Here is a 25,724-nt window from a genome sequence, read left to right as displayed (position 1 = left end):
TACCTGAGGTATCGGCCCGGTTACAGGCAGCTGAGAGTACCTGGACGACCACCACGCCCTCCACGATACTGAGCATGGCTCAGTATTATGAGCATCGGGAGAATGAGAGCAAGGATAAGACAGAAAGAAAATCGAAAGAGTTGAAAACACGAGTGTTACTGCAGCAAGTGGAGAGGGGTAGAGGAAGGGGACGAGGGTTGCAGAATTTCGCTCCAAGAGGGGCGGGACCGACGCAAACAGCTGGGCGAACAGATCTGGGCATAAATCAATGTGCTTTTTGTAAAGAGGAGGGGCATTGGAGAGCACAGTGCCCGTTGTTGTATGAGCAGAATACTGCTTCAAGGGGCCGTGGACGGGGAAGGATGAGTGGGCATCGAGGTGGATACACGAGACAAGAACAGGCAGCCCGAGGTGAGAACAGTCAGAATTATTTCGACCAAAGCCAGGGTAAACAGTACTACAATGATGGACGTGTAACGGACGAAGACACCGGGTATACTCAAGCATAGGACAGCCAAGGGCAGAGTAAGGGGCATGTGTCAATCCAGATAGATCAAGCTGGACCTTATGTCCATGCACGATTGTTGGATGCATCAGGTAAGTTTTTGGTTGACACAGGGGCTATGAACAGTTCTGTTTCACGTGCCCTGGTCCCGGGGGCCGCTCTGTCTGGCCAGACTAATGTGTCCGTGGGGTTCTCTGGAACTCCGGTGGTGAGCCCCATTTCTAAGCCACTTTCCCTTACTCTGGGACCGGTTACGATAGAATCACCTTTCCTCCTCACCTCCCAGTGTGGGGAAAATCTCCTGGGTATGGATATATTAAAAAGATTGCATGCCGGCATCTATTGCTCCCCCGATGGAGTTTATCTGACCATTCGGGATACCTCTATCCCCTCCGTTCAATGTTTTTCGAAAACGGACTCACTACCTCCTGAGCTTGCACAACTCCCGAGGGATCTTTGGGCCCTGGGGGACACTGACGTAGGATTCCTACAAATTCCCCCGGTGTCCATCACCCTGAAACAGAATGCCAAATTGCCGAGGATCCCACAGTACAAAATAGCCCCCGCAGGGGAACGCGCTTTACTGGCCATTATTTCTGACTTGATTAGAACCGGGGTGGTGGAGGAAACGGCTTCCAATGTCTGTAACAGTCCCATTCTTCCGATTCTTAAACGAGCCCCCGTGCCCCAATCCCCTGATTATGCTGATACCTACCGATTTGTGATTGATTTGCGAGAGATTAACAAGATTGTGGTACCCCATTATCCGGTGGTACCAGACATTAATTCCATTTTGACCATGATTCCTCCCACTGCAACATTTTTCTCGGTGATTGATTTGAAGAATGCCTTCTTTAGTATTCCCATACATCCGGATAGCAGACATTTGTTCGGTTTCTCATTGGGGGGCCGCAGCTTTAGATTCTGTCGCGCCCCCCAGGGGTATACCGAAAGCCCTAGTATCTACAGCCAAGCCCTAAAAAGAGTATTGGATTCTTTACAATTGCCACAAGGAAATGTTCTATTGCAATATGTTGACGACCTTCTTGTGGCCTCTGATACAGAACATGGTTGCCGCGATGCCACGGTTACTTTGCTACGGCATTTGGCCACTCATGGTAACAAGGTGTCGCTCTCTAAATTTCAATATTGTCGACCGGAGGTGACCTATCTCGGTCATCTCCTGTCGAAGGAGGGAAGACGGTTGACTTCTGAGCGCATCGCAACCATAACTAACATGCCTGTTCCTCGCACGCAACGTGATGTCCGCGCTTTGCTTGGTATAACCTCCTACTGTCGCCAATGGATTGCTAACTATTCTCTCTTGACTAAACCTTTCTTGTATCTAACTACGAAGGATGTGCATGAGCCTTTACCTTGGACTGATGAATGCCAGACTGCCTTTTCTGCTCTGAAAACTGCTCTTTGCTCTGCTCCTGTGCTTGGCACCCCTGACTACCGGAAACCTTTTGTGCTCTACGTGCATGAGGTGGACGGTTGTTCTCTTTCAGTGTTGACACAAGACTTTGGTGGTAAGCAAAGGCCTTGTGCATATTTCTCGGCGGTTTTGGACAATGTCGCCAGAGCACTTCCCAGTTGTCTGAGGGCTGCAGCGGCAGTGGCTGTAGCGATCAGACAATCGGAAGGGCTAGTCCTGAATACAGATCTGACAGTGATGGTGCCTCATGCTGTGGACGTATTATTAAACAGGACACAGACGCAGCACTTAACTAGTGCGCGTCTTACAGGGTACGAATTGACCCTGTTTGCACCTCATATAACGATCAAACGATGTGTTAACTTGAACCCTGCCACGTTGTTGCCCCTCCCTTCGGGGGATGGTGGACAAGACATACATGATTGTATTTTTCGAACTGAAGAAGAAACCAAGGGCCGGATAGATCTAACTGACACCCCACTATCTGATGCCCAAGGAGAATTGTATGTTGATGGGTCTTGTTTTAGATTACCGGATGGTACGACAGCTACGGCTTATGCGATCACTACCCTGCAAACGGTAGTCGAGGCAGCCAAGATACCATACCGGTCGGCCCAGGCGGCCGAATTGGTTGCATTATTCAGGGCCTGTGAGTTGGGGAAAGGTTTGAGGCTAAATGTCTACACCGATAGCCAGTATGCGTTCGGTGTAGCACATAGCTTCGGGAGGTTATGGGCGGAAAGAGGATTCTTGACATCTCATGGCGAAAAGATAAAGAATGGACCATTAGTTGACCGATTGCTGGCTGCATTAACATTGCCTAAAACCCTGGCCATAGTGAAATGCAGTGCACACAAGGTTATAGTTGATGATGTAGGGAGGGGAAATTCCTTTGCGGATAGAATCGCCAAAGAAACAGCCCAGTCTGACACCACTTCCATGTTTGTAGTGACAAGAATGATAGAGGCAGGGGTTTTTAACAACACCATAGACAGTGTGAAAGAGCTACAAAAGGAGGTGACCCCGGAAGAACTGACATACTGGCAAGAACAGGTGGGGAGGCTTGATGAGAATGGATGTTGGACTGACTTGTCAGAGAAGTGTAGATGGTTACTGCCAAACGCATTTGTAAATGCAGTAGTAACTATGGCGCACGGACCTTCACATGTAGGGGTTCAGGGCATCTGTGCCACATTGGATCCTGTCTGGTATAATGTTAATATCCATAAGACAGCTAGGAACCTGGTTCAGCATTGCATGATTTGTCTCCAGCATAATCCTGGGGTTAGCATTCCCGTCTTGGGGGGTAATTTTGCGCCGCCCACCCTGCCTTTTGAAGTACTTCAAATGGATTACATACAGCTAGAGCGAGTTAACAATCTGAAATACGTGCTGGTGGTGATCTGTACTTTTAGTAAATGGGTGGAGGCGTACCCCACAAAGGAAAATACTGCCCTGGCAACCGCGAAAGCTCTGGTAAAGGAGTTTTTCCCTCGATATGGGTTGCCACGGGTGATTTGGAGTGACAACGGGACACATTTTAATGCTGACTTAGTTAAGTATGTATGCAAGGGTCTGTCCATTCAGCAGAAGTTTCACGCAGCCCGACATCCTCAGTCAGCGGGTCTGGTTGAGAAATATAATGAGATTCTGAAATTGAAACTGGCTAAACTTCAGGACACGACAGGATTAAAATGGCCTGATCTCCTGCCCCTGGCCCTGTTGTCCGTAAGAACTACTCCCCATTCCCGGAGCGGTATCTCCCCTTATGAAGTCATTTTTGGCAGACCTGCCAACGTGTGGGGAGTACCCCGGCCCAAATCCTTCAGGGACATCGATCATCCTATGTTGACTGATTATTTGTATGCTTTGACTAAAGATCTCCATTCCATTCATCAACAGATATCTGCCGTACTGCAGCCCCTGCCGGAGGGACCTGGACACAGCGTGGAACCTGGACAGTGGGTCTTGGTTCGAAACTACCAACGAAAATCGAGTTTGGATCCGCGCTGGTCCCGACCGTACCAGGTGCTCCTGGCAACGCGAACGGCGGTGAAAGTCGAGGGTAAGCAGCGCTGGATCCATATCTCCCATCTTAAGCGAGTTCCTCTCCCATTGCCAAGGGAGCAGCTTGACCAGGAGGAAGGCCTGCCAACTCAGGGCGAACCCAGCACTAGAGGACGACTTTCCCTGGACACCCGCAGAGAGGTTGACGGGCGAGGGGAGAGTGCTGTGAGCCTGAAAGACCCTTTTTGCGGCCACTCAATTGCTCAAAGCGAGGCGTCTGGTCGGGAGCCCAGCTCCTCGTCTGATCCCACTGTGCCTGTTTTGTTTGTGAATCCTGAAACCCCTGGTCGGGATCGATATCACCTGCGGCCCCGGAAATAGGGAATCCCAGGTCTAGCCTTGGCGAGTGAAGTTGGAGGCCTCGGCAAAGACCTGAGGATTGGTAGAACACTGGACTGAACTCGTTGAGAGCATGGAACTTTCAGTAAAGCTCTGTTCAGAACGAAGGTAGAGACATTGGTCGGCTGGTGGGGGCCCAGGTGGAGTTTTCTTTCAACAAGGGTTGCGTCAAGTGCGACCCCAACGCGAGAAGTTTTTATTCTTTCTTTTTTTTGTTTTTCTGAACAATAGGAGTCTGCCTGTGAGGCTCTATACGGACACAGGAAAGAAGCACCCTCCGGCAGGTCGGACTGCTCGTAGCCCTTTTCCCGAGATTATATTGGACTTTTAGTGAGAAAATGTACCCTTTTGCTCGTTTTGTCCCTGAAGAAGGGCGGCCCATAGTACCCCGTACCATTCCCCCGCATTTGCCAATGTTCTCCTCATGGAGCTTGCGTGTTAAAATTGTTTTCATTTCTATATTGATTGTATCATTTGTACTATGCTTAGGTTTGTTTATATACCTAGAGTTCCGCCATCCTGTGCACACCTTGATAGTGTCTACCCCTGCTCCTAAGGAACATCATTTCCAGACTTTTGCCCCCCATAAGGAGAGACACCGACAGACATATGTACATAATGCCTTCATTGAGATGCTACACCAAACTCATAGTTCCACAAATGTTACTGATTGTTGGGTCTGTGGTCTTCTCCCGTCAGTGATGCATAAGCAAGATTTGTTCATATCAATGCCCTTGTCTTATTTAGGTAGTTGTGAAGCCTGGTTCAAAATGTTATCCATGCTATATGAACACTACGCTATAGATGAACGTCAATTTTCAGAGAAGGATTATGCCTTGATTTTAGCCTATATAGAGACACACCAAGGTTTTACTCCTAATGCTGAGGGGACGGATGGTACCCTTGATCCTACCGCCTGTATGAACGTATACATTGATCATGAGAATGATACCTGGTTGAGGGATGAAGTGTTGGATTTCATGACTTTTAATTTTACTGAGTATTTCAAGTATTTCCAGGAGCGAAATGTCTCAGATGAGAAGATCATTCTGGTCCCGGTATTGAATACGTCTTCCTCCTTCTGCGTGCAGGGTACTGGACATTTATCCGTAGGATATAGTAGATGTAATTACACTTATAGACTACAGACTTTCAGTAGCCCCCCAACACTCACCCCTCCCAATGTTTATTTCGTGTGCGGTGAAAATGCATACACCTGGCTACCCAGAGGATGGGCAGGTCGATGTTACTTATCTTTTCTTTACCCACCGGTCTACATAGCTCCTTCTGATTATCATAAGTCTCATTCCTTAAATCGGCGGAGCCTAAAGGCCGAAGCTGCAAGTAATGATGCCACTGACCAGACTGATACTCCAGCCCAACACTTCGTTGACATCATAAAAGGGGCGTTGCCCATATGGGGACCCATCCTCAATAGTAAAGAAGTTAGGAGGCTATCTAGGGTGGTAGAAGGGGTGGTTAGTCCTACTGCAGGAATATTAACTAATATCACTGTGGAGCTCCAGGTGACCAGGCTCGTGACCCTCCAAAATCGTCTTGTTTTGAATGTTATCCTGGCTGATCGCGGAGGAGCTTGTAGAGTCATCGGCAGCTCCTGTTGCGTATATATACCTGACTCCGCCCCTTCTGTCCATTTAGCCATTCAGAAACTGCACCGGCTAGCTTCAGAAATTCACACCGAGACTGGTACTTGGTCTTTGTCCGGGTGGTTTTGGGATTTGGTGACCACCTGGGGATGGAAGTTATTTATGATTCTTTTAGGAATAGTGGGGTTCATTTTCACCTGCTGTCTTTGTCTACAGTGCGGGCCTGCTTGCTGTGCATACTGTGCCGCTCAAGTTCGCCGATCCATTCCTAGGCCCGAGCCCGTCCAAACCAGAATAGATACTCAGCGGGCTCAGAAGGAGACGCACGACTTAATGCAGATTGATGAGGGTATTTTCGAAGACTGACCCCGTTATTAGCTATGCTGCGCTAAAAGGGCCGTTCTGAGGTATTCAAGATATTACGATATGATTAGCGCAGTATATCTAATGATAGTTTGCCTCGTTATGGTGTATTAAACGGTTCGAAATCCCCGATTATGTTTAGTACGACAAAAAGGGCCGAGAAACCGAACCGCCTCCATCTTGAATTGCGGCTCTCTCTCTCACTTGGGAGTCACGTGGTCTTTTCCGCACACCCTCTGCTTTCCCTTTTCCTTGCATTTAATTAGGAGACAGGCTGAGTTGCTGAGAAGCAAGGTCACATCTGCTAAAAGGGAGTATCAGGCAAATTCCTCTAGACCTGGGACGTGAAGGGAGTCACCCTTTCGACCTTCTCTGTAAAGATAGTAACCCTTTGTATGTGTAGCCGAAACTAGAAATAGGCATGAGCTCATTAGGGGCGCCAGGACTAACTGGTACTTTTCCACATATAAGGTTTTGTATGCTGTACTGATAATGTATAAAAGTGTGTTACTGTCAAGGAGCCAGCAGTCTTCCTCGGCGCACCTGATGGGTGAGGATCGACGAGGCTCCTCTATATAGAGTTCTGTGGTGGCTAATAAACGTTTGAACCTTCCACGTTGCCAACTGCTCCTTCTTGCATAACATTGCGGGCCAATGGTAAGTGTGGCCCTTGGAATAATTATTTGAACACAACACCCCACTGACTCATTATTTCAATTCGGGGACCCCAGTCTAAGCAATTTCGATGATTGGAACCGCAAAACAATACCCAAAAATGCAGAAACAAGCATTCTTCAAACAAATACACTAATTTATTAAATAAATAATTTAATTCACAAACAAATAAACCAATTTAGTTTTTTACTCAGAATCTATTTATTAGGTTTTCAAAAAACATTATAATACAAGAACAAAGCTGTAAAGTTGGTGTCAGTACATACACAAGCTGTAGACACAAGTGCAGTATAATAGCATCGGTCTCCACTCGGGACGTAGATGCAGCTTATCATGCAATAAGTAGCTAGGGAGACTAGCTACACTAAGAGTCAACCCAAGTAGGGGCCATAGGACACCAGGCAGTAGGCAGTTCAGGAACTAAAAGAGGGGGCCAATGTCCACTTCAATCAGGCTGGAGTTATGCTGGTCAGTCCACTGGAAAACTCTACCACCCTTGGGGAGGACAGTGCTCAAAGACTTAGGGGAGCGCAACTAGAGGGTCAAGCAGAACCTATCAGACTATGCTCAGCCAAGGGGCCAATCGGCCCACTCAAAAAAAATGGAAAAAAGGACGCCCAGAACTAGATGAAGAAAGGGGGGGAGGAGTCCTCTAGCTATACATTGTTGAGAAGTGTTCAGGGAGATAGCAATCTGAGGGGGCGGGAGTCAGCTAGGAGGGAGTGCCAGTTGAGAGAGGGTGTAGGTAAGTCCCAAACCCTATAACTATCCAGCAATGGCTAATGAATTGCCCTGTTAGCCTACAGGCCTTTGGATGAATAGGGAGAGGGCCCGGAGCCTGGGGTGCGCAAAATCATGGGTCTTCCGTGCGTGACATATAGTCTATCAAGGGCTGCCAGAAGTGAGCAAATTTATTTTCAGTAAATGCCAATTTGTGCAACATCTGTTCCATAGCCATAATGTTCCATAGCCGAGCAAACCAGGCTGCTGCTGAGGCGGCAGACCTGGTTTGTCATGTCATGGTCAATCATGTGGTGGATAAAGTACCAGTCGCGTGCTTTGCTGCCTCGAGTGTGACCAGCCTAACCCCCAGGATGACTGTGCAATAATAATCGCAAGTATGGGGAAACTCAGTGTATTCTTGATATGTCCCAGGATTTCTTTCCAGAATATAGGAATGAAGGGACATGACCACCAGATGTGTTGGAAGTCTCCAACCTGCGTGCCACACCTTCAACAGGTACCGGAAGTGGCAGGGAGTATGCTCTCAAGCGCTCAGCAGTATAGTACCATTGTAGCATTAATTTATATGCCGATTCTTGTTGGGAGATGCTCCTGTGGGTTTTAGGAATCTCATGGTAAAGGATCTCCTATTGCTTCTGGGAGATGCTCAAGGAACTATCCTGTTCTCAGTTTGGTAGGGGTGTCGTGCGAGAAGGCAGGACTGTTGTAGTATGCTATAAGTCTTGGAGATGAGTCCCTTGCATCCCTAAAAGCCACTCACAAGGGTTTTGATCAGGTTGAAAGAGTGAGTAGCAAACACTACCTTAGGGGGTATAGGGCCCAGTGGCGAAGTTGGAAGTATTGGTGTCAGGATTAAACGGGTATACTGAAAGTTTACATTGTTCGAAAGGCTTGATGACCGACCCTTGGAAAAGATCCTGTAGGGTTTACATTCAGCCATATCCCAGTTTGGGAAAGAGCCAGGAGCGAAGGCTGGTGTCAAGTCCAGATTATGGGAAGCCAGGGTATTCGGGGAGGGAAAGGATGTGAGGCCTTTACCGATTGCCTTTCTACCCAAATATCAAGGACTGTATGGGTCGACAGGAATGCGCTCGGGGGACGGGGGTGCCGCGAGAGCCAAGTCAGATCACACAGCGACCTTTAGGCTACCACACAATCCATATGTAACCAATGTTTCTCACTTTCATTGACCACCCACTTGGAAATTAAGCACATGTGCGATTGCCTGGCGGAGAGGTCAGCATCTGTAAAATGGTGGCGGTGCCTATCAGGCACCGTCTGCCAATTTACAATGCTGGTTGCACCAGCCTTTCTGTGGCAGGTACACCGCCATTGAAAGGCTGGTGGGGATTGGTTTCGGGGGCCCCCCCCTGTGTTGGGGGGAGGTGGTGGTGCACTAGGGGAGTGCCTGCCACATGGTGCAGGGAAACGCACTACATGCATTTTTACATTGCAGCGTGTGCTGCGCCAGCAGCGCCCACCGCAATGGTAAAGATGCAAGATGTGACCACCACGATGGTGGTCGCATTGGGATTCTAAGTACGGGACCGCCGCCAAGCACCACCACGATGGCGGGCGGACATCGTAATGACCCCCTATGTTTTTGGGGAGGAAAATGGTGAAAAACATGTTATAAACTTACGGTTCCTAAACATCGAAGAAATCCATCTGCCAAGATATATGTTGCTTCATAAGGATTGGATGGTAAGATTGTATCTGAGTGATGCATATTTTACAGTGATGCCCAAGTGAATCCTCAGGTTTAAACTAAATTTGTTTAGAATTAAAGAAAATGTCAGTTTATGTGCCTTTCTCTTGGTCTTAAGACTGGACATTGGTGCGTTTCAGAACTCAAATAAGCTAATGTTTCATTGGTCTGTGATGGTTGACTTGTTCACAAGTTTCTCACTCTTTTCACGATTACCAAGGGTGGACATTAGATGGAAGGGTGTTAAACTGCTGTTATCAAGTCCTTTGGTGGTGTTAGGATTTTAAGAAAGATCCAGGGCCTTAGCATTTAAATAGTTTTGCGTCAAATGTATTTGAATTTGTTGCTGGCACTGACAGTATCAAACAGATTTCCATTGTTGGGAATTGAATTTATCTAAAGGTTATTGGCTACATTTTATTCAGTGACAACAATGAAAAATACATTAGATGGAGCAACAGTTTCTACTACTAAATAAAGTATTGTTAAAGCTAAGCTGTTCACCTGATGTGGCCAATACCACCACAAACTTCAAATGCTGCATGTACAAACCAGTTTAAATGAAATAAGGGGTTATTATGATGGGGGTGAACACGCCACTGGTAGCCTGCCGGTGGCAAGTTCACCGCCATTGTGCAGCCATTCTATGCCCACCAGATTAGGATGGCAGGCGGTGTGCTGGTGGATGGAAAGCCTGCCCGCCACGGGTCTGACACAGGCAATCATTACGATTGCCTGTCGGACCCGGCCAGCATACCTAGAATGGTGGCGGCACCTAGCAGGCACCGTCTGCCACATTAGGATGCTGCCTCAAGCCAGCTTTTCAGTGGCAGTTCCTCCGCCATTCAAAGGCTGTTGGGGATTGACTTTGGGGGTCCGTTGCAGGCCCCCCTTGTGCAGGGGCAATTTTGTTTTGTACTTGGGGGGCACCTATGATGCCTACATTTTCCTGCACCAGGTGGCAGGCACAGCATGGTGCCTGCCACGTAGTGCAGGGGAAACAAAACTTGCATTTTTAACATTGGGGAAGGTGCTGCAGCCAGCAGCACCCGCCGCAATGTTAAAACTGCCTTTTGCGGCCACCATGGTGGCAGCCGCATTGTAATTTGTGTGGCGGGACAGCCGCCATATAGGTGGGCGCTCCCTATCCCCGGAACAATGGCCGACTGACTTCCCTTAGACTGCTAAGGCATATACTACCCCATCAAATTTTCCTTTCCCTAATTGTGTTCGGAGCTTTTTGGTGGAGAAGAGAGGATAGTAAACTGTATCTTCTTTTAAAGGTAGAAATGTTGACTGTGTTTGTTAGACCTGTCAGCCCTTTGGGTGGTCCCTCCTCATCATTATTTATTTTGTCCCACTTCTGCCTCAAACCCTGTTATAATTTTTCCTTTTTGGGAACCACCAGACTTGTTAGTGTTGATGCAGGGTCAGGGAGCCATTTTCCCTACCCCTGGAACTTCTGTCTGAGGGCCTGAGACACAAAATGGTGGCCACCCATTGTCACCTGTGACATAACCAGAACTCACTGGAGGTTTCTAGAACCTTCTGGAACATTCTAGAATCCTGTGATAGTGGGAGGCAGTTTTAGAATGTTGGGAGGCCATCTTAGAGAGGCAGTTGGCATCTGACTGGAGAGGAGAGAGGACACAGAGATAGAAGGAGGTCGGAGTAAGGCAGCAGGGGTGGAAACCAGTGCTTGGAGTGGGGTCCAGAAACCCACCCTTGATGCTAGTCCCTACTGACCAAGCCCAGCCTAAAGCCCTGTGTGGGACCAAGACCAGAAGAACCATCTTAAGGATCTGAACATTTGGAACAGGCCTTAAAGAGGAAAAACAGCAAGCTCCTGACCTGTTCAGCGGTGTCCTCCTGGAGTCCTGACGTCGAGAAGCCTGGAGACCTGGGGCCTGAGGTAGAGAAGCGGCGCTGATAGAAAGCAGACGTCGTACCCGGAGCCGACAGAGGTCGAGAGAGGGCGCCGGCGGAGGTCGTGGAGAGGCACCAGAGGTCGAGTAGGAAGTCACCTGAGGTCGAGGTGAGGGCGCCGACGGAGGTCGTGGAGAGGCACCGGAGGTCGAGTAGGAAGTCACCTGAGGTCGGGGTGAGGGCGCAGACGGAGGTCGTGGAGAGGCACCGGAGGTCGAGGTGAGGCGTCGACGGGGGAGTGAAGTCCGCCCTCCGGAGTCGCCGGAAACTGAGGTGAAGCGCGCAGGAGGTCGGGAGTGGAGATCGCACTCCGGAGACACCCGGAAGCGGGGAGACCGTGTCCCTGCGACGCCGGAAGGCGACATCGAGCCGAGGCCGCCCAGCGACATCGATCCGGAGCCGCCTCACAGCGTCGACACGGCACCAAGCGGAGCCGATAGTGGCGACATCGAACCGAGGCCGCCCAGCGACATCGATCCGGAGCTGCCTCACGGCGTCGACACGGCGCCGAGCGGAGCCGATAGTCGTGGAAGGGACAGTAAGTGGTAGAGGGGGCGTCTTATGCCCCGGGGAGCCCTAAAAGACCATTCTAGGGGCTAGAGGGGTGTTAGGACCAGCCTGGGAGTGCCAGGGGTGAACTGAGACTGGTGCAGTGACCTCTGTGAGGGCCTGTGTAGTTTGGAGGGCCAGATCTTTAGATTACCATCGTTCTGCCTCAGCTTAAGCCCCAGCCTTGACCAATCTAGGTGGGACACCCCCATGCCACCCAAATGTCCACAAGCTGTGTATGGGCAAAGTAAGACCAAGTTACCTCATGAAAGTGATCTGATCTGTAATTGTCATTGATTGCTTTACCTTAATTATTGAAGGTGCTTTACTTATTGTCTTTCACTAATTTATTCCTGCACTGTATTTATTGTCTGACTGTATTTATTTGCTATCTGTATTTATTGCACCTCTATTTATTCCTTGCTTAACTATGACCTGAACCTATTTGTTGAAACCTCGAAGTAGTATTGTTTATTTGACCTGCTCTTTTAAAGGAAAATCCTATTGTATTGTATTTATGATGTGAAGCCTGCAACTAAGAGAAAATAAGATAAAGACATATATATTTTCTTCTTTTCTTCCATAATTTTTACGGTGTAGTGTCGTTTTTGGAACGGATGAACGCATGGTTATTGTGAGGGTGTGACGTACGCTTAACACGGTGCCTGACCCCCAACCGCTCGAGCTAAGCTACCATTGTGCTGGGAACCTGGTGACCGCTAACCCGGTTGCCCGGTTTCCAACAGTGTTCTATTGTGGAAAAATCTAATATTAACCCCAAAAACATGAAAAATCAACCAGGTACATTGTAGAGTGAAAAAAACTACAATAAACTTTTTCAATAAATCAGAACTATGCCTGAAGAAGGTTATCTAAAAAAAGAATTAGAGTAGGAGAAAACTAAAGAGTTTAGTCATCCAGTGACTTGAACTGAGCCATCTAGCAGAAAATCAGTTTTAGCAAACAGAGGATGGCAGTGATTTGAAGAGAAAAGAGAAACTGCGGATAAGGAACCGATCCTGGATCCATCTGCGGAGTACCTGGCAACGGCGCCGCAGTGTCCTCTACCGGAGCCTTAGGATCCTCAGGCCCTGGAGAAGGCTCCTTCCTTTGTTCCTGCTCATCATCAGAAACAGACGACTCCACTGGAAGCGGAGACGGCGCCGGTGATGGCGCCGGGGACTGCGCTGGGGACTGCGCCGGGGACTGCGCCGGTGACCACGCTGGAGTCCGCTTCGGCGAAGGAGATCCTTCTGGAGACTTAGAAGGAGAAGGAGACAAATCTTTACTTCGGCGTCGAGGCGAAGTCGATCTCAACGCCTTGTTCTTCGAAGACAGGCGCCGAGAGGAATGCTTCCTTTTCTTATGATGCTTTTTCGACTTCGATGAACATGAAGTCGACGACTCCGGTCTCGACCTCTCCTTCTTTCTACCTCTCTTCTCCTTTTTGGCTTTGGCCATAAAAAGCTTCACCTCCCTTTCCTTCAACGCCTTCGGATTCATCCTCCTGCAGCTTGAACAATCTTCGACGTCGTGGTCAGATGAAAGGCACCACAAACAATCATCATGGGGGTCTGTCATAGACATGTGGCCCCCACATTCCCTACAGGGCTTAAAACCCGACTTCGTCGTCGAAGACATAATAGATTTTCTCTAACAGTAACACCGAACAACTACAAAGTAGCAGGAGAGTACTGGAAAAACCGTTGCGCGTCGACGGCGCGGAAAAAAGGGAACTGACGTCATCACGCTGACGTGGCTCTCTTATGGCTCAGGTGACGTCATACGGAGTCGTGAGCGGAGCCGATGCATTATGACGTCGTCCACGTCGGCGTAGAGAGCTGGGGAAAAAAGTTCAGTGGAATGCTGGCGCAGGAGATATTCACAAGGTGAGGAATCCACTGGCAGATGTATCCATCAGAAAGCCAATTTAATATGATTTAGCCTGGCAAATTTTAGTGGCATACAAGAAATAACTGAGGGGAAAGTATGTTGGGCAGCTAGAAAACCCCCTGGGGAATGATGAACAATGTAATGCTCGGACCACTTTCTTGTAATCCCTATAACTCCTCTTTGCACTTGTCACAGCCATTATCTATATTGGGTGATCAACAAAGGGACACAGGCAACTTGTTGCATCTAAATTTAATTTCAGTGTAGATTTTTATTTTAAGCATATCCATATCCAGGGTAATGAATGATAGACAACCACCCATTAAATGTGCTGTGAGAAAACCTGATTGCATACAGTAGGGAGAAGAGGAATGGAGAGGGGCGACTGCAAGGATGAGAAGCACTCAGTGTAATGACCAAGAAGTGATCAGGGCATTCTCACTTAACCGATTTTCCAGACTACAAACCATATTCATCAGGATATACTTTTGACTGTAATACCAAGGATTGTTTATAGAGCTGCAATCTTTATAAATCTGTTATATGAATTACCACAGTGCTGCAAAAAAAACAAAGAACTCAACAAGAGATAAAGACTGCTTATTTGTGGCAGTGTTAATATATGACAAATATTTCAGCAACATTTAATTTCAGACTTTTTAGCACCATTGAGAATAATTGTCCTAAAATGAATAACATTTTATAACAATTTATGAATGTGAAAAGGAATTCAAAATTAAAGAAAGCAGGCTTGTGGATAAGCTAACAACTTTAAAATCTGGGGATGTAGGTGTGTAACTCAGACTTGGCACTTAATTGAAAATCATGTGAATCTGAGCAATCACTTAATCTCAATTAGCCTAAAATGCAATTATGTGAAATTTAATTGTGCAAATCAAAGATTTCATGATGTACATTGCTACGTTTATCTTGTAATACCAAAATGTACATGAAACACTTTTGTCATAACTGGATATGTAAAACAGTTGCAGTTGCGAGCTTACCTATGCATACTAGGTCCATAAAACCATACATTCCATAGCAGATCTGAAAGAGGATGTCCTTCCTTTGCCATAATGCGTTGGGGCTGAAAAATGACCACAGGAGCCAAGATACACTTGAGACTAGGAACAAAGATCCTAGAATTACAGCAATGATTTGCACTTTTTCAACCAGTGTTACTGTAATGCTTTGCCACTGAAATACAAAAGACATAAATGCACCAGATGTATTAAACAACATCTTTGTAAAAATGCATTATCAATATAAGCTTCCATGTGTGATGTACAAATGTAGGGCCCTATTAACAAAGGTAAATTTACGCATGTAAATGTATTGATGTGTAAATCTACTACTGGACCTAGAAGAACCTGCACACGTTTTTGCTATTCACTTTTTTGAATTTGACTAGCATAGGGAAAAATATTAAAGTGTATTGTTCTTTAAAAAACAATAAAAAATAGTTAATATAAAGTATTAATGTAAAATAATTGTATATATTTAGCTTAAACCTGGAATTAAAACAAATAAAATGTTTCAGCACATTAAGTTAAATGTGCATTCAATAATGAAAACATTAAATAATATTTCTTAAAAATTAATTTTAAAATTCCCACCTACAGTAGAAGTTTTTCTTTGCAGTTTTCATATAGCAGGAACTAGGACCAAAGGCATTAGAGTGCTTTATAGGAGCTCCAGATTACAATACACATGGTCAAATTCTTTTTAGACACAGGGAGATTAAATGATCTGCCCAGAATGTATTTAAAGTTCCGAATAGAATTCATTAACATTTTTTTAATTTTAATAAAAGTTTAAAAGTATAAGTTAATTTTAATATTAAAATATGTTTATTATCCAATTTTATAACAATATAATAAATATTTGTTAAAAAATAATAATATATAATTACATGTTCTGTTTGACTCAGTCGCCTTCCCCAATGTGGTGGCCAAAGCGTGGGGTAAACAGAAACCCGCTACATATCGCTGACATTTACTCTCCTCGTGAAAGACAACGCTGATGGCCACAATTGGAATAATGGGTGATAAATATTCCGTTTTATTTGGCATAACAAACCCTTTTAACACATTTCAGCTCGGAGCTTGAGCCTTGCTCATGGAGGGGCATGGTTCCTTTACAGACAGTTTTTAAATGAAAAGTTCACGTGTGCTCACAATTTTTAAAAGACATGAAAGAAATACTAAATATACAAAATCAAATTAATTTGTTTTGTCTCATTTTTTTCATTTAATCTTTTTTGTATATCCCCATTTCCTTTGTGCAATCATTCAACCAATAGTAAGGAGAAATATTTCAAAAAAGATTAAGAAAATCATTAGGTTTCATCCTGTCTTGTGACTGTAAAAAACAGAACTAGTTAGTGGGTTCTCCCTCATATGTTGGTACAGTGTATTCCAATGAGAATCATCTGATGTCATCTTAATTTCATCTCTATAGTGCACAATAGCCTCAATCCCATAAGGGAAAATAGATTGACTGATTAAAGCCCTAGTGAGCACAATCATTTCTTGGGAAAGGAAAAGCATCAACCTTCAAAAATGTGTAAGCATGATTCTACTCAAATCAGTCTATATCTTTGGTTCCATTGAGACAACATATGTGAATACGGTAGAAGTGCAAATAATAAACATCTGGAGAAGTTACAATAAACCAAGTAAAATATTAAGACTATAAATGTGAAAATGACAAATAACACTTAAAAAAGCCTTAAAAAAAACCACAAAGACTGAGCAACTTGTACAGCGGAGGGTCCGAGTTGATATTATATATTACACCTCAAGACATACTATCAATTCTTTGCTACTGTTAAGACCTCCTGGTTCAACTGCTTCTAAGCTGATCATGTAGTATGACTCTATTCTCTGTAGTTCAGGCACAGGTCTACCTCCCGTTGGTGTTTCCTGGCCTTATCTAAACCAAAAAACATCATTAGGGTCCAGTTCCCCCTGTGTTTCTCTTGAAAATGTAATGCCACTGAGTATTTTGGATCAATATTAGTGATAGCCCTTCTATGTTACAGAATATGCTTTTTTACTTGGAACATAGAAATTCCAATGTACTTTTTTGGGGAAGGACACTTGATGCATTACACAACATTGTCTATTTTGCATGTTATGTGTTTTCTGATTTCAAAGGGTTTATCACGGAAAGGGACAGAATATGCAGTTCTGAGGGAACTATGTTTGCAGGCTTTACAACGAGTACACAGGAAGAAACCCTTTGGTCCGCCTCCCAGCCAGGTCTGTTGTGTCTGTGTTTGTAGATGGCTTCTAACTAACATATCTTTGATGTTTTTGCTTCTACGATATGTAATTCTGAGTTTATCCGCTACATGGTTCTCAATTGAGTGTAAATTTCTTAAGATTGCCCAGTTCCTAGTTTGTATGTTTGCCACCTTCATTGACTCGTCATTGTATGTTGGGATGACCCTCACTTTGCTATTGTTCTCTTTCTTTTCATGTGCTGCAGACAGTCTCTCTGTTTGCCCCCTACTCCCATAGCATACTTATTACCTATCCACTGTGGCACTTCTGTTTACTGCTTTATTGAGAATTTTGTCTGGGTAGCCTCTAGATTTAAATCTTTCGATCATGGCCAAAAAGTGCCTTGTGCATACATTACTCCGGAACAGTCAATGTTATTCCAGTGACCAAAAATGACTCATGCAACATTAAAAGTGCCTGAACTAAATACTTTGGTGCTCATGTTCGAGTAATGCAGCAGACCATGCTCTGCCGCATGATGGATATTGCGGTAAGTGTTAAATTAATGTTAAATTAATGGTCATAAAGTGCCTCATGCATACATTACTCTGAAACAGTCGATGTTATTCCAGTGACCAAAAGTGACTTATGTAACATTAAAAGTGCCTGAACCAAATACTATGGCACTACTCATCAAACGATAAGAACTATTATAATCTAATGGTGCTAAGGATCCAATTACAATTATAACAATGATTTTAAATTGGTGAGTGCTCAAGTGTGTTCAATGCATGTGTTCCGTGCTGCCTTATGATTGATAAATACTTATTAATCAATCTTAAAGTATCTGCTGCATATGTTGGTGTGGCACCTTTGTTACTGTCCCAATGGCCATCTGGTGATTTAGAATTGTGTGCCTGCTTTAAGTTACTTAATCTATTATCCATTTGTGAGCAGGTATAATTAAGCACTATTCCAGTAATCCTAAAGTGATGTACTGATTCTATCTGGTAAAGCCAAACAGACAGGTATCATTACTACAATTGTCAGTCACATTTTTTTTATTTCGGGAACCAGCCCAGAAAACACATATTAAAAAGATAAAAACATTTACAGTAAAACAAATAGAAATCAAAGTTCCTAGTTAAAGTGGAAAGTAAACAGAAGTCATAGAAATCCATGCAGCACAGTTCTAGTGATGTCGAAACTCCAAAGAACATATAGATGTAGATAATATTTAAGACCCGATAACCTAGCAAGTACATAGGGGCAGGTTATGTCATTCTAGTTCGCACACATAGGGCTAGAAACAAATATCAGATTAGCAAGAGACTAAAAAACTTCCTATCATGGTAAAAAGCATAATTCATAGCTAAGATAGTTTTAAATAAGAACTTGCAAAACTAGCAGAATAAAACCTATTTAGGCTGGATTTTGTGAGCTTTAGCTATCAATAAGACCTATAAGATATTAACCAGATTTGCCCAATGTGCACTTTTGTGGAAACAAATCCAAATATCTTGACTGATTTCCAAGAGGGATCCAATGGAACTCACAATTGTCCTACCAGATGGTATCCTGTATACATAAAAAACAAAGGGGCCGTGGCACTCAAAAAACGCGGTATTCTTGTTTATTTAAAAAACAAGAATATCATGAGATCCACAATAAGCAGAAAGCAAACAAGGATAATGCTTTTTGGAGTGCTGTCTCCCCTTTGTTTTGTTTATGAGTACATTAGTGGTTCCCCATAGGTGGCAGGCACAGCACTGAATCACTGAGTGTTGCTGAATACCTGAATCTTCTTGAAGAGAAAAAAAATATAAGCTACAGAAAAAAGCAAATACAAGAACGACAAAAAGCAGTGCGGGGGGAAGTTCTGCACATTAAATAGCACCTTAACAAATTCCCGTGTGTGCTCTCCCTCCTGTTTTGGCGGTTCATCTGTATTGCTTACTGGTGTGGAATCATATATATATATATATTTTACAGAGAGAGAGAGATAGAGATATACACACACATAATACATACATTAAACAATATATATATATATTTCCCAGCCATTTTTTGGTGGGTCAAGAAATTCCAAGCAATTAATAATGATGCCTTTAAATTCTGTATTTATTTCGTCACATTTGCAGGTCACATGTCAGGCTATGTCTTCTGAAAAATACTGCTAATTATTTTTTAACATGGGGTTGGTGTTGATACACTCCTCTCACTTTGCAGTCAGAGAAAGAAAAGTAAGGAAAATTATGTGACTATCTTGCTGGGGTGAAGGTAGTGTGGAAGGAAAGGCTGTAGGATGTAATTGTTTTGTAACACACAACAACATGCGAATACCTGTAAATAAACTGTGCACATTCAGCAGTTAGGAAAGCAAACATTAAGTACATTTTGTTGTAATTATGAAGTGTGATGGGAGATTTTAATAGTTTCTGAACAAATCAAGAAACTTTATTTGGTGATGCACAATTAATAAATATTCGCTGAAACCAGATTTCCACATATCATCAATTGTGTCCAGAATAGTTTTATTTGTAAAACTGTATGTCTGTGCAAATTTAGTGGTCAGCGCAATGGAAAATGTGCGGTCTGTAAATGACAGTGTGGTACCACAGGATGTTTTAGTTACATTTTAAAAAATCACATGTCTCATGTTAAATTTAGGTGGGTTGCACAAGTCTGCAATTCTAAAAATTGGGTTGTGGTTCTAAAAGGTTTGGGAAGCACTGTTCTCTGGTGTGTTATTTTACACCCCTTCCTCCATTGTTTTCTACAGGAGTGTGTTGTGGCTGGTGCGATTGGCCATGTATGGTACTAGACTTATTTGCGCCAAAACTGGGCTAGAGTCCATTGCCTAATGTTTTGGGACCTTTTTGGCTGTAGTAATTTTAGAAGTTAGTTTGTGAATAGCAAAGGGTTTACTGTATTTTGGGTGGGTATTTGTATTTCTATGCCTCTCTCTATCCTCCTCCTTACATCTCCCTAAATCCTTCCCATTTAGGTGTACCTTTTTCCATTTTCCAGCCACTCACCCTCACACGTTTACTGCTAAAACATAGACCTACTTTTGCAATGATCTCGGCGCACCTGGTGGAGACCTTTGCACAGAAATAAAGGAGTGGTGCCACCAGCCTCCGCACGTAGGTTAGTAAACCACTACTCATGTATAATAAAATGGATTGGTGAATAGGCCCCACACGGTCAACAACAGTGGGGATGTCTGCAAATGACACTGGAGTACTTCATTAAAACAATATATTACTCTATCTCATGACATAATATCTTGCAGTGTTCTTTTATGCATCATATGTGTTAACCGTGGGTTTCGGATTGCTTCAGGTTCATTTTTACAGTAATCCATATGTTACAATTCTGTCCATGTTTTCAGTTTCCTACAAGCATCTTCTCGTTTCTTAACTGTATCTGTCCCTTTGACTTCTTCCTCCCAATACTCTCTTCTCCCATTCGGTCTTGCCTTTTCCACTAAGGGACATTGCTTTTTGTCGTTCTTGTATTTGCATTTTTCTGTAGTTTATATAACATAGGACAAAACCTATATAGTATTAAGGATAAAAGATGCAATGTATGGTTAAAACCCAAAGGGGAGAGCCAGTTACTTACCTGCAACTATGGACCATGAAGCCTTATGGTATAAGAGGTGTGTAAACCTTTGAACCTCCCAACAGTGAAGTGGGACACTCAGGGTAGAAGGTACCTAAAACATGTCAGCACCCTCTTCACATTGTTTACTGTAATGAGGATGCACCACTAAATTAAAAGGATAGTAGGCAATACTTTAGCAAACAATTGTAATACGGTACACTGCCAAGGAACAGGATCAGATGCAATCCTTGTTAATTTAAGACAATTATGTTTTGACTTTAGTAAAAACCTCTAAGCAATCATCTGAAGTGACACATCCTCAAAGCTTAGCATTTCAAGAAGCAGGTCCAAAACTGAGACACTAACTGTATTGGAACAGAAGATTTAGGTGATCTGGAAAATTAATTGGCTCAGTTTATACATATTTACATATATATACATATATCCAAAGACAGTTCCAGCCCCGCTTTACACAGTTGAACGGGGATCTACTGGAGTGGACCTCTTGGTGAACATCCATTCAGAATAGAATCAGGAACACACCAGGATAAAGTGCAAAGTGTATAATTTATTATCAGCACATTAAATCCAAAGACTGCTCGGACATAATGCCCGCCATTCTGACGCGTTTCGCTCGCCTCCGCGAGCTTGATCATATGTATAAACATACTGAGCCAATTAATATAATAGTTATATGAATGAATATAATAGTTATAGTTAAGACAGCTGTTCCGTAGGAAAAACATTTATTGTGTTGCTAATAATAATTTTGGCCCTGATGAATCTTCACTAACCTTTCCACAAACGTGCTACATTTTGACTAGCTTGTGCATTGAAATGTTTGGGGTGATCCATCAAGCAGGGGCTGAGAAAAAAGGGAGGTACGAAAACTCAAAATGCCCATGCATTTTCCACAGACTTCTTTAAGACAGGCTATAGCATAAAGTGCTGAACGGAATTACACTAAACTTTGCAGGAAGCTACATCTTGGTCCGCATGTTGTTCCTTTTGTGATTTGGTGTAAATCAATTCAGTAGTTTTTGAGAAATCAAGGTTAAAAAATAATTGTATATCTGGACAGTTGGGTCCGCAAGAGTCTCAAAAGACTCTTGCGAGAGACGCAATTTAAAAATAGAGCATTCTGAGTAGCCCAGGGATCTTTATTGCCCTTAGGCGATCACTCTCCCACAGGAGTCAGACTCCTGCACAAGCGAGTGCTCTGATAGGCTGCCAGCAACATGAGAAAAATGTTACTAGCAGCCATTACAGGACTGAGGGACTAAGCCTTGCATGAGTCCTCTTTGCGAAAATTGCTCTTGCAGAAAGTGGATTTTGGTCATAGGACTGGCGACTCTGGGAAAGAAACTATAATTCTTCTTCTTTGCATCTGCCCCGCTATGTTACTTGATCGAAGGGAGCTGCTAAGAGGAAATTTTAACCAAATAAAGACACGATGCAGACAGGCCTTCATTACCGCACTTAACCCCAAGCATACTCAATTTAGCGTGCTGACGGTCACTTTTTTGGCAATATTCAGCACAAAGGTAAAAGCCTTCGAGGAACAGAGGAGATTTAATAATAAATAAATAAAATGATAACCTAATTGAAGTGTGTTTGCCAGAAAAGAGGATATATAGATATGCATTGTCACTTAAGTACTTACCTGGCTGGCAAAGAGACTACATAGGCATACACTGTTATTTTAACTTCACCAATTTGTGCCCTGTCTCTCAATTTTCTTGCAATTGTCGCAATATAGTACTTGGTTTTATTGTTTGTTTTTTAATTTGTGTGTTAAATTATAATTGAAAAATTGTGGGAATGTGTAATGGTTTTAATAAACTATGCACTTTTTGAGATAAATTGAAATTAAAAAGACCTTTTTGGCTGGAATATTAATCACCAGCTGGCCCAGCAAAGAGGGCCTGGCTAGTGGCACTATATAATAGTGGTTAAGTCGGGTCACAGTGTATCATACAGCTATCCAGTACTCTGTATATGTTGACTGCATGTATCTAAAGCAATATTAAAGTCTATTTTCAGCTTTTACGAAATCAGCTATGACATTGGCATTTAGTTAAATGATTAAATGGATAGGGCAGCAGAAAGCAACCAGGCTCATCTAAAAATATGCCCAAGCTTGGTTCTATAAATCAAGCAAACAATATTGGGGACAGGGAACATAGACCGCTTCCATGTGTTATATCCCTAATCACTCCCACAATAATTTGAGTCTGTGATCTCTAATAAAGAGGCATCAACCTTGTCAACTGGCAAAGGAAAAACATAGCACAAAGTCATAGTGTCCTGGCATACTGGAACTTTCATAGCATACAGAAGTCCAATTACACCAGGTGGAAGGCTAATCTGCATCCTACAAGATGATCAGCTGCTTCAGCTAGTAGGTGGATTTAAAAAAAATATATTTTTATTAAGTTTTAAATTTGAAATCCCACCGCAGTGGTAACAACGAACAAAGGATTGGAGAACATCAAGAAAACATCTATGCAAGACACACCAGCTCAGTCATCATTCCAATATTCCCTCATATACCTAAACACATCACAATAAACCCCCAGAAGTGTGGCTATGGGTTTAGTACAATGGGTCCATTCTCCAGTAGGAAAGACCATTAACAAGGCCTATTTAACCCTGTGTCCCTGTCACATCCCCATCCCAGTCCACCTCACCCGCCACTGCTCTCCGGGAGCTCTCACAGGCCACATCCTATGCTGCCCGCCATGGGCCCCAGATTTTATCGACTTTTGAGGGGCTACCCCTCGCCTGGTACACCAGTTCCTCAGCCCTCATGTACGAATCCATACCCATCTGCTATTCCTGTATTGATGGTACCATACCACTTTCCCACCTCTGGATCAAACCATGCCGCGCCACCAGCAGATCGACCTTACTGAAATGGAGCATGTACCACTCCAGAGTCTGATCTCGCCACACTCCCAATACCCCAATTGCAGGATGAGGTGTATCGCTATGTCCAGGGTAGCTGAACTCCTATCCCGCACCCCCTTCAGAAGCCCTGGATCTAGGGCAGCTCCAGATCATATGGCGTGGTATCCCTCTGTGTCCAGACCCCCCATGCACAAAGGTCTGTCTCTATTTTACCCATATGAAACAGCCTGGTCTTGGTGTAGTACGCCTGATGTAGAATCTTCATCTGTATTGTCTGGAATCCCGCCCTGATCGCCACCTCACAGTCGTCATCCTCCAACCTAACCACGTCCTCCTCCGATTTACTTCTTAGGTCGTTGAGCGGGGGGAGACTATTGTGTAGCAGGGTATAGTATATATTATTGACACTGCATGGCTAATCAGGGGAGACCCTAGGACTCTACATTCCAGAGGAGTTTCCTCTTGGATCTCTTCCATCAGGTCTCCGTAATTCCGTAATATATGACAGTTGTAGGTATCAGGTTGTAGGCCAGCTCATATTGTTCTTGCAGCTCAGAAAACTGTATAATGTTATCATCATGCCAGACGTCTCCTACTTTGGACATGTCCAGCAGGTTCCATTTTGTATACCCTTCTATTGTGCGTACCCTGTTGAAAACATCCACCTCCTACAGGGGTTTCAAGTATCACTCTACCCTTCCACCCCAGGGCACTTGTTGCCCTTTTCTAGATTTTTACCAACATCTCCTTCGGTGGGGGTAGTGGTGCTCCCTCTTAACCCTCATATAGGCGGTGGACATAGCCCTCAGGGTTTATCACCCGCCGGTCTGCCATTAGCCATGGCTCTTTTTGGGATGAGAAGGCCCAATCATTAACTACCTCGAGCTGGGTTGCCCTGTAGTAGAGACGCAGGTTAGAAAGGGCAATCCCTCCTTCCAGGGATTTCCTAGTCAGGGTGAGAAGGGCTATCTTGGGGCGGCCTGACCCACAATATGGTTCTGGTCACATAGTCTACTGCTATGAAAAACCACTCCGGAAACATCAAATGGAATGTTTTGTAGCATGTAAAGAAATTTCAGCAAAAAGATGATTTTCATAGAGGTCAGCCCTTCCTAGTAGGGAGCTTCAATCATTGATCCACATCCCCTCTGTAGTTGTCCAAGACCCTCGTGAGGTTTTCCAGGATAAATAGCTCCTTGTCCATGGTAACCAAAGATGCACAGGTACTTAAATCCATCTAGGCCAGCTCCAAACTCCTTTTTGCCCCCATTGTGATAGTGGGCAGGCTATTGATTTGCACCAATTGATGCAGAGCCCCGAGTTGGACCCACATACTGCCAGAATCTGGAGGATTCAGGGCATAGAGCGGTGTGGGTCAGCCAAGTAGAGTGTGTATGTCTTCGACATAGAGGGATATCGGTCCACCCACGCTGGGTCCCATTGCAGCCCCCTATGCTGTGCATCCTGAAATATCCACAATGCTAGTGGGTCAACCGTCACCACAAAAAGTAGGGGGGATAGTGGGCCCCTAGGCAAGTTCCACTGCTTACGTCGAATTCTGCTGAGATTGCCCAGTTGACTTTTACCCTGGCCACTGGATCTTTATAGAGCAGCCGCACCCAGGACAGTTAGTTTGGGCCAAAGTCCATCTTTTGCAACAGTGCCCACAGATAGGGCATTCATGGGAGTCAAACACCTTCTCGGCGTCTGGACCTAGTAGGATGGCCGGTTCAGCACTTCTGTCCCCACAGGCTAGTCAGTCGTCTCAGGTTGTGTCTGGTCACCCAGTAGGGCATAAATCCAGACTGGTTGGTTTCCACGCTCATCAAGTGATTTGAAAGGGCCTTCGCCAGGGTCCTAGTCTCTAGGTTGAGCAAGAAGATTGGCCGATAGGCGGGACACTCCCCAGGGGGCTACCCTGGCTTGTAAATCACCACTATTGTTGCTTTCCTCAGACCCCATGGTAGGGTCCCATCCTGTCAGGCGATGAAAAACATATCTTGCATTGGACCTGCCATGCGCGATCGGACATACTTGAAGAACTAGGCGGACAGACCACTAGGGCCTGGAGATTTCTGCCCTTTCATTTGGCCTACAGCTTCTGAGATTTCCAACCTCCGTAATCTAGACTTCTAACCTATCCCTCCCCAATTTATGGCTTAGG

General features: G+C 44.4%; 1 protein-coding gene across 1 annotated transcript in view; it reads right to left on the bottom strand.

The window, feature by feature from the left end:
* The window catches only part of MARCHF11 (membrane associated ring-CH-type finger 11), a 292,091-nt gene that overhangs the window by 171,257 nt on the left and 95,110 nt on the right, over positions 1–25,724 (bottom strand). The window contains exon 3 of the mRNA XM_085604170.1: positions 14,819–15,011. Coding sequence (XP_085460296.1) covers positions 14,819–15,011 — 193 coding nt within the window. The remainder of the gene's footprint in view (positions 1–14,818; positions 15,012–25,724) is intronic.

The sequence above is a fragment of the Triturus cristatus genome, chromosome 5_1 (genome assembly GCF_964204655.1).
Source record: "Triturus cristatus chromosome 5_1, aTriCri1.1, whole genome shotgun sequence".
NCBI classification, from domain to species: domain Eukaryota; kingdom Metazoa; phylum Chordata; class Amphibia; order Caudata; family Salamandridae; genus Triturus; species Triturus cristatus.
The sequence above is the reverse complement of the archived record's forward strand: the minus strand, read 5'-3'. Positions and strand labels throughout refer to the sequence as shown.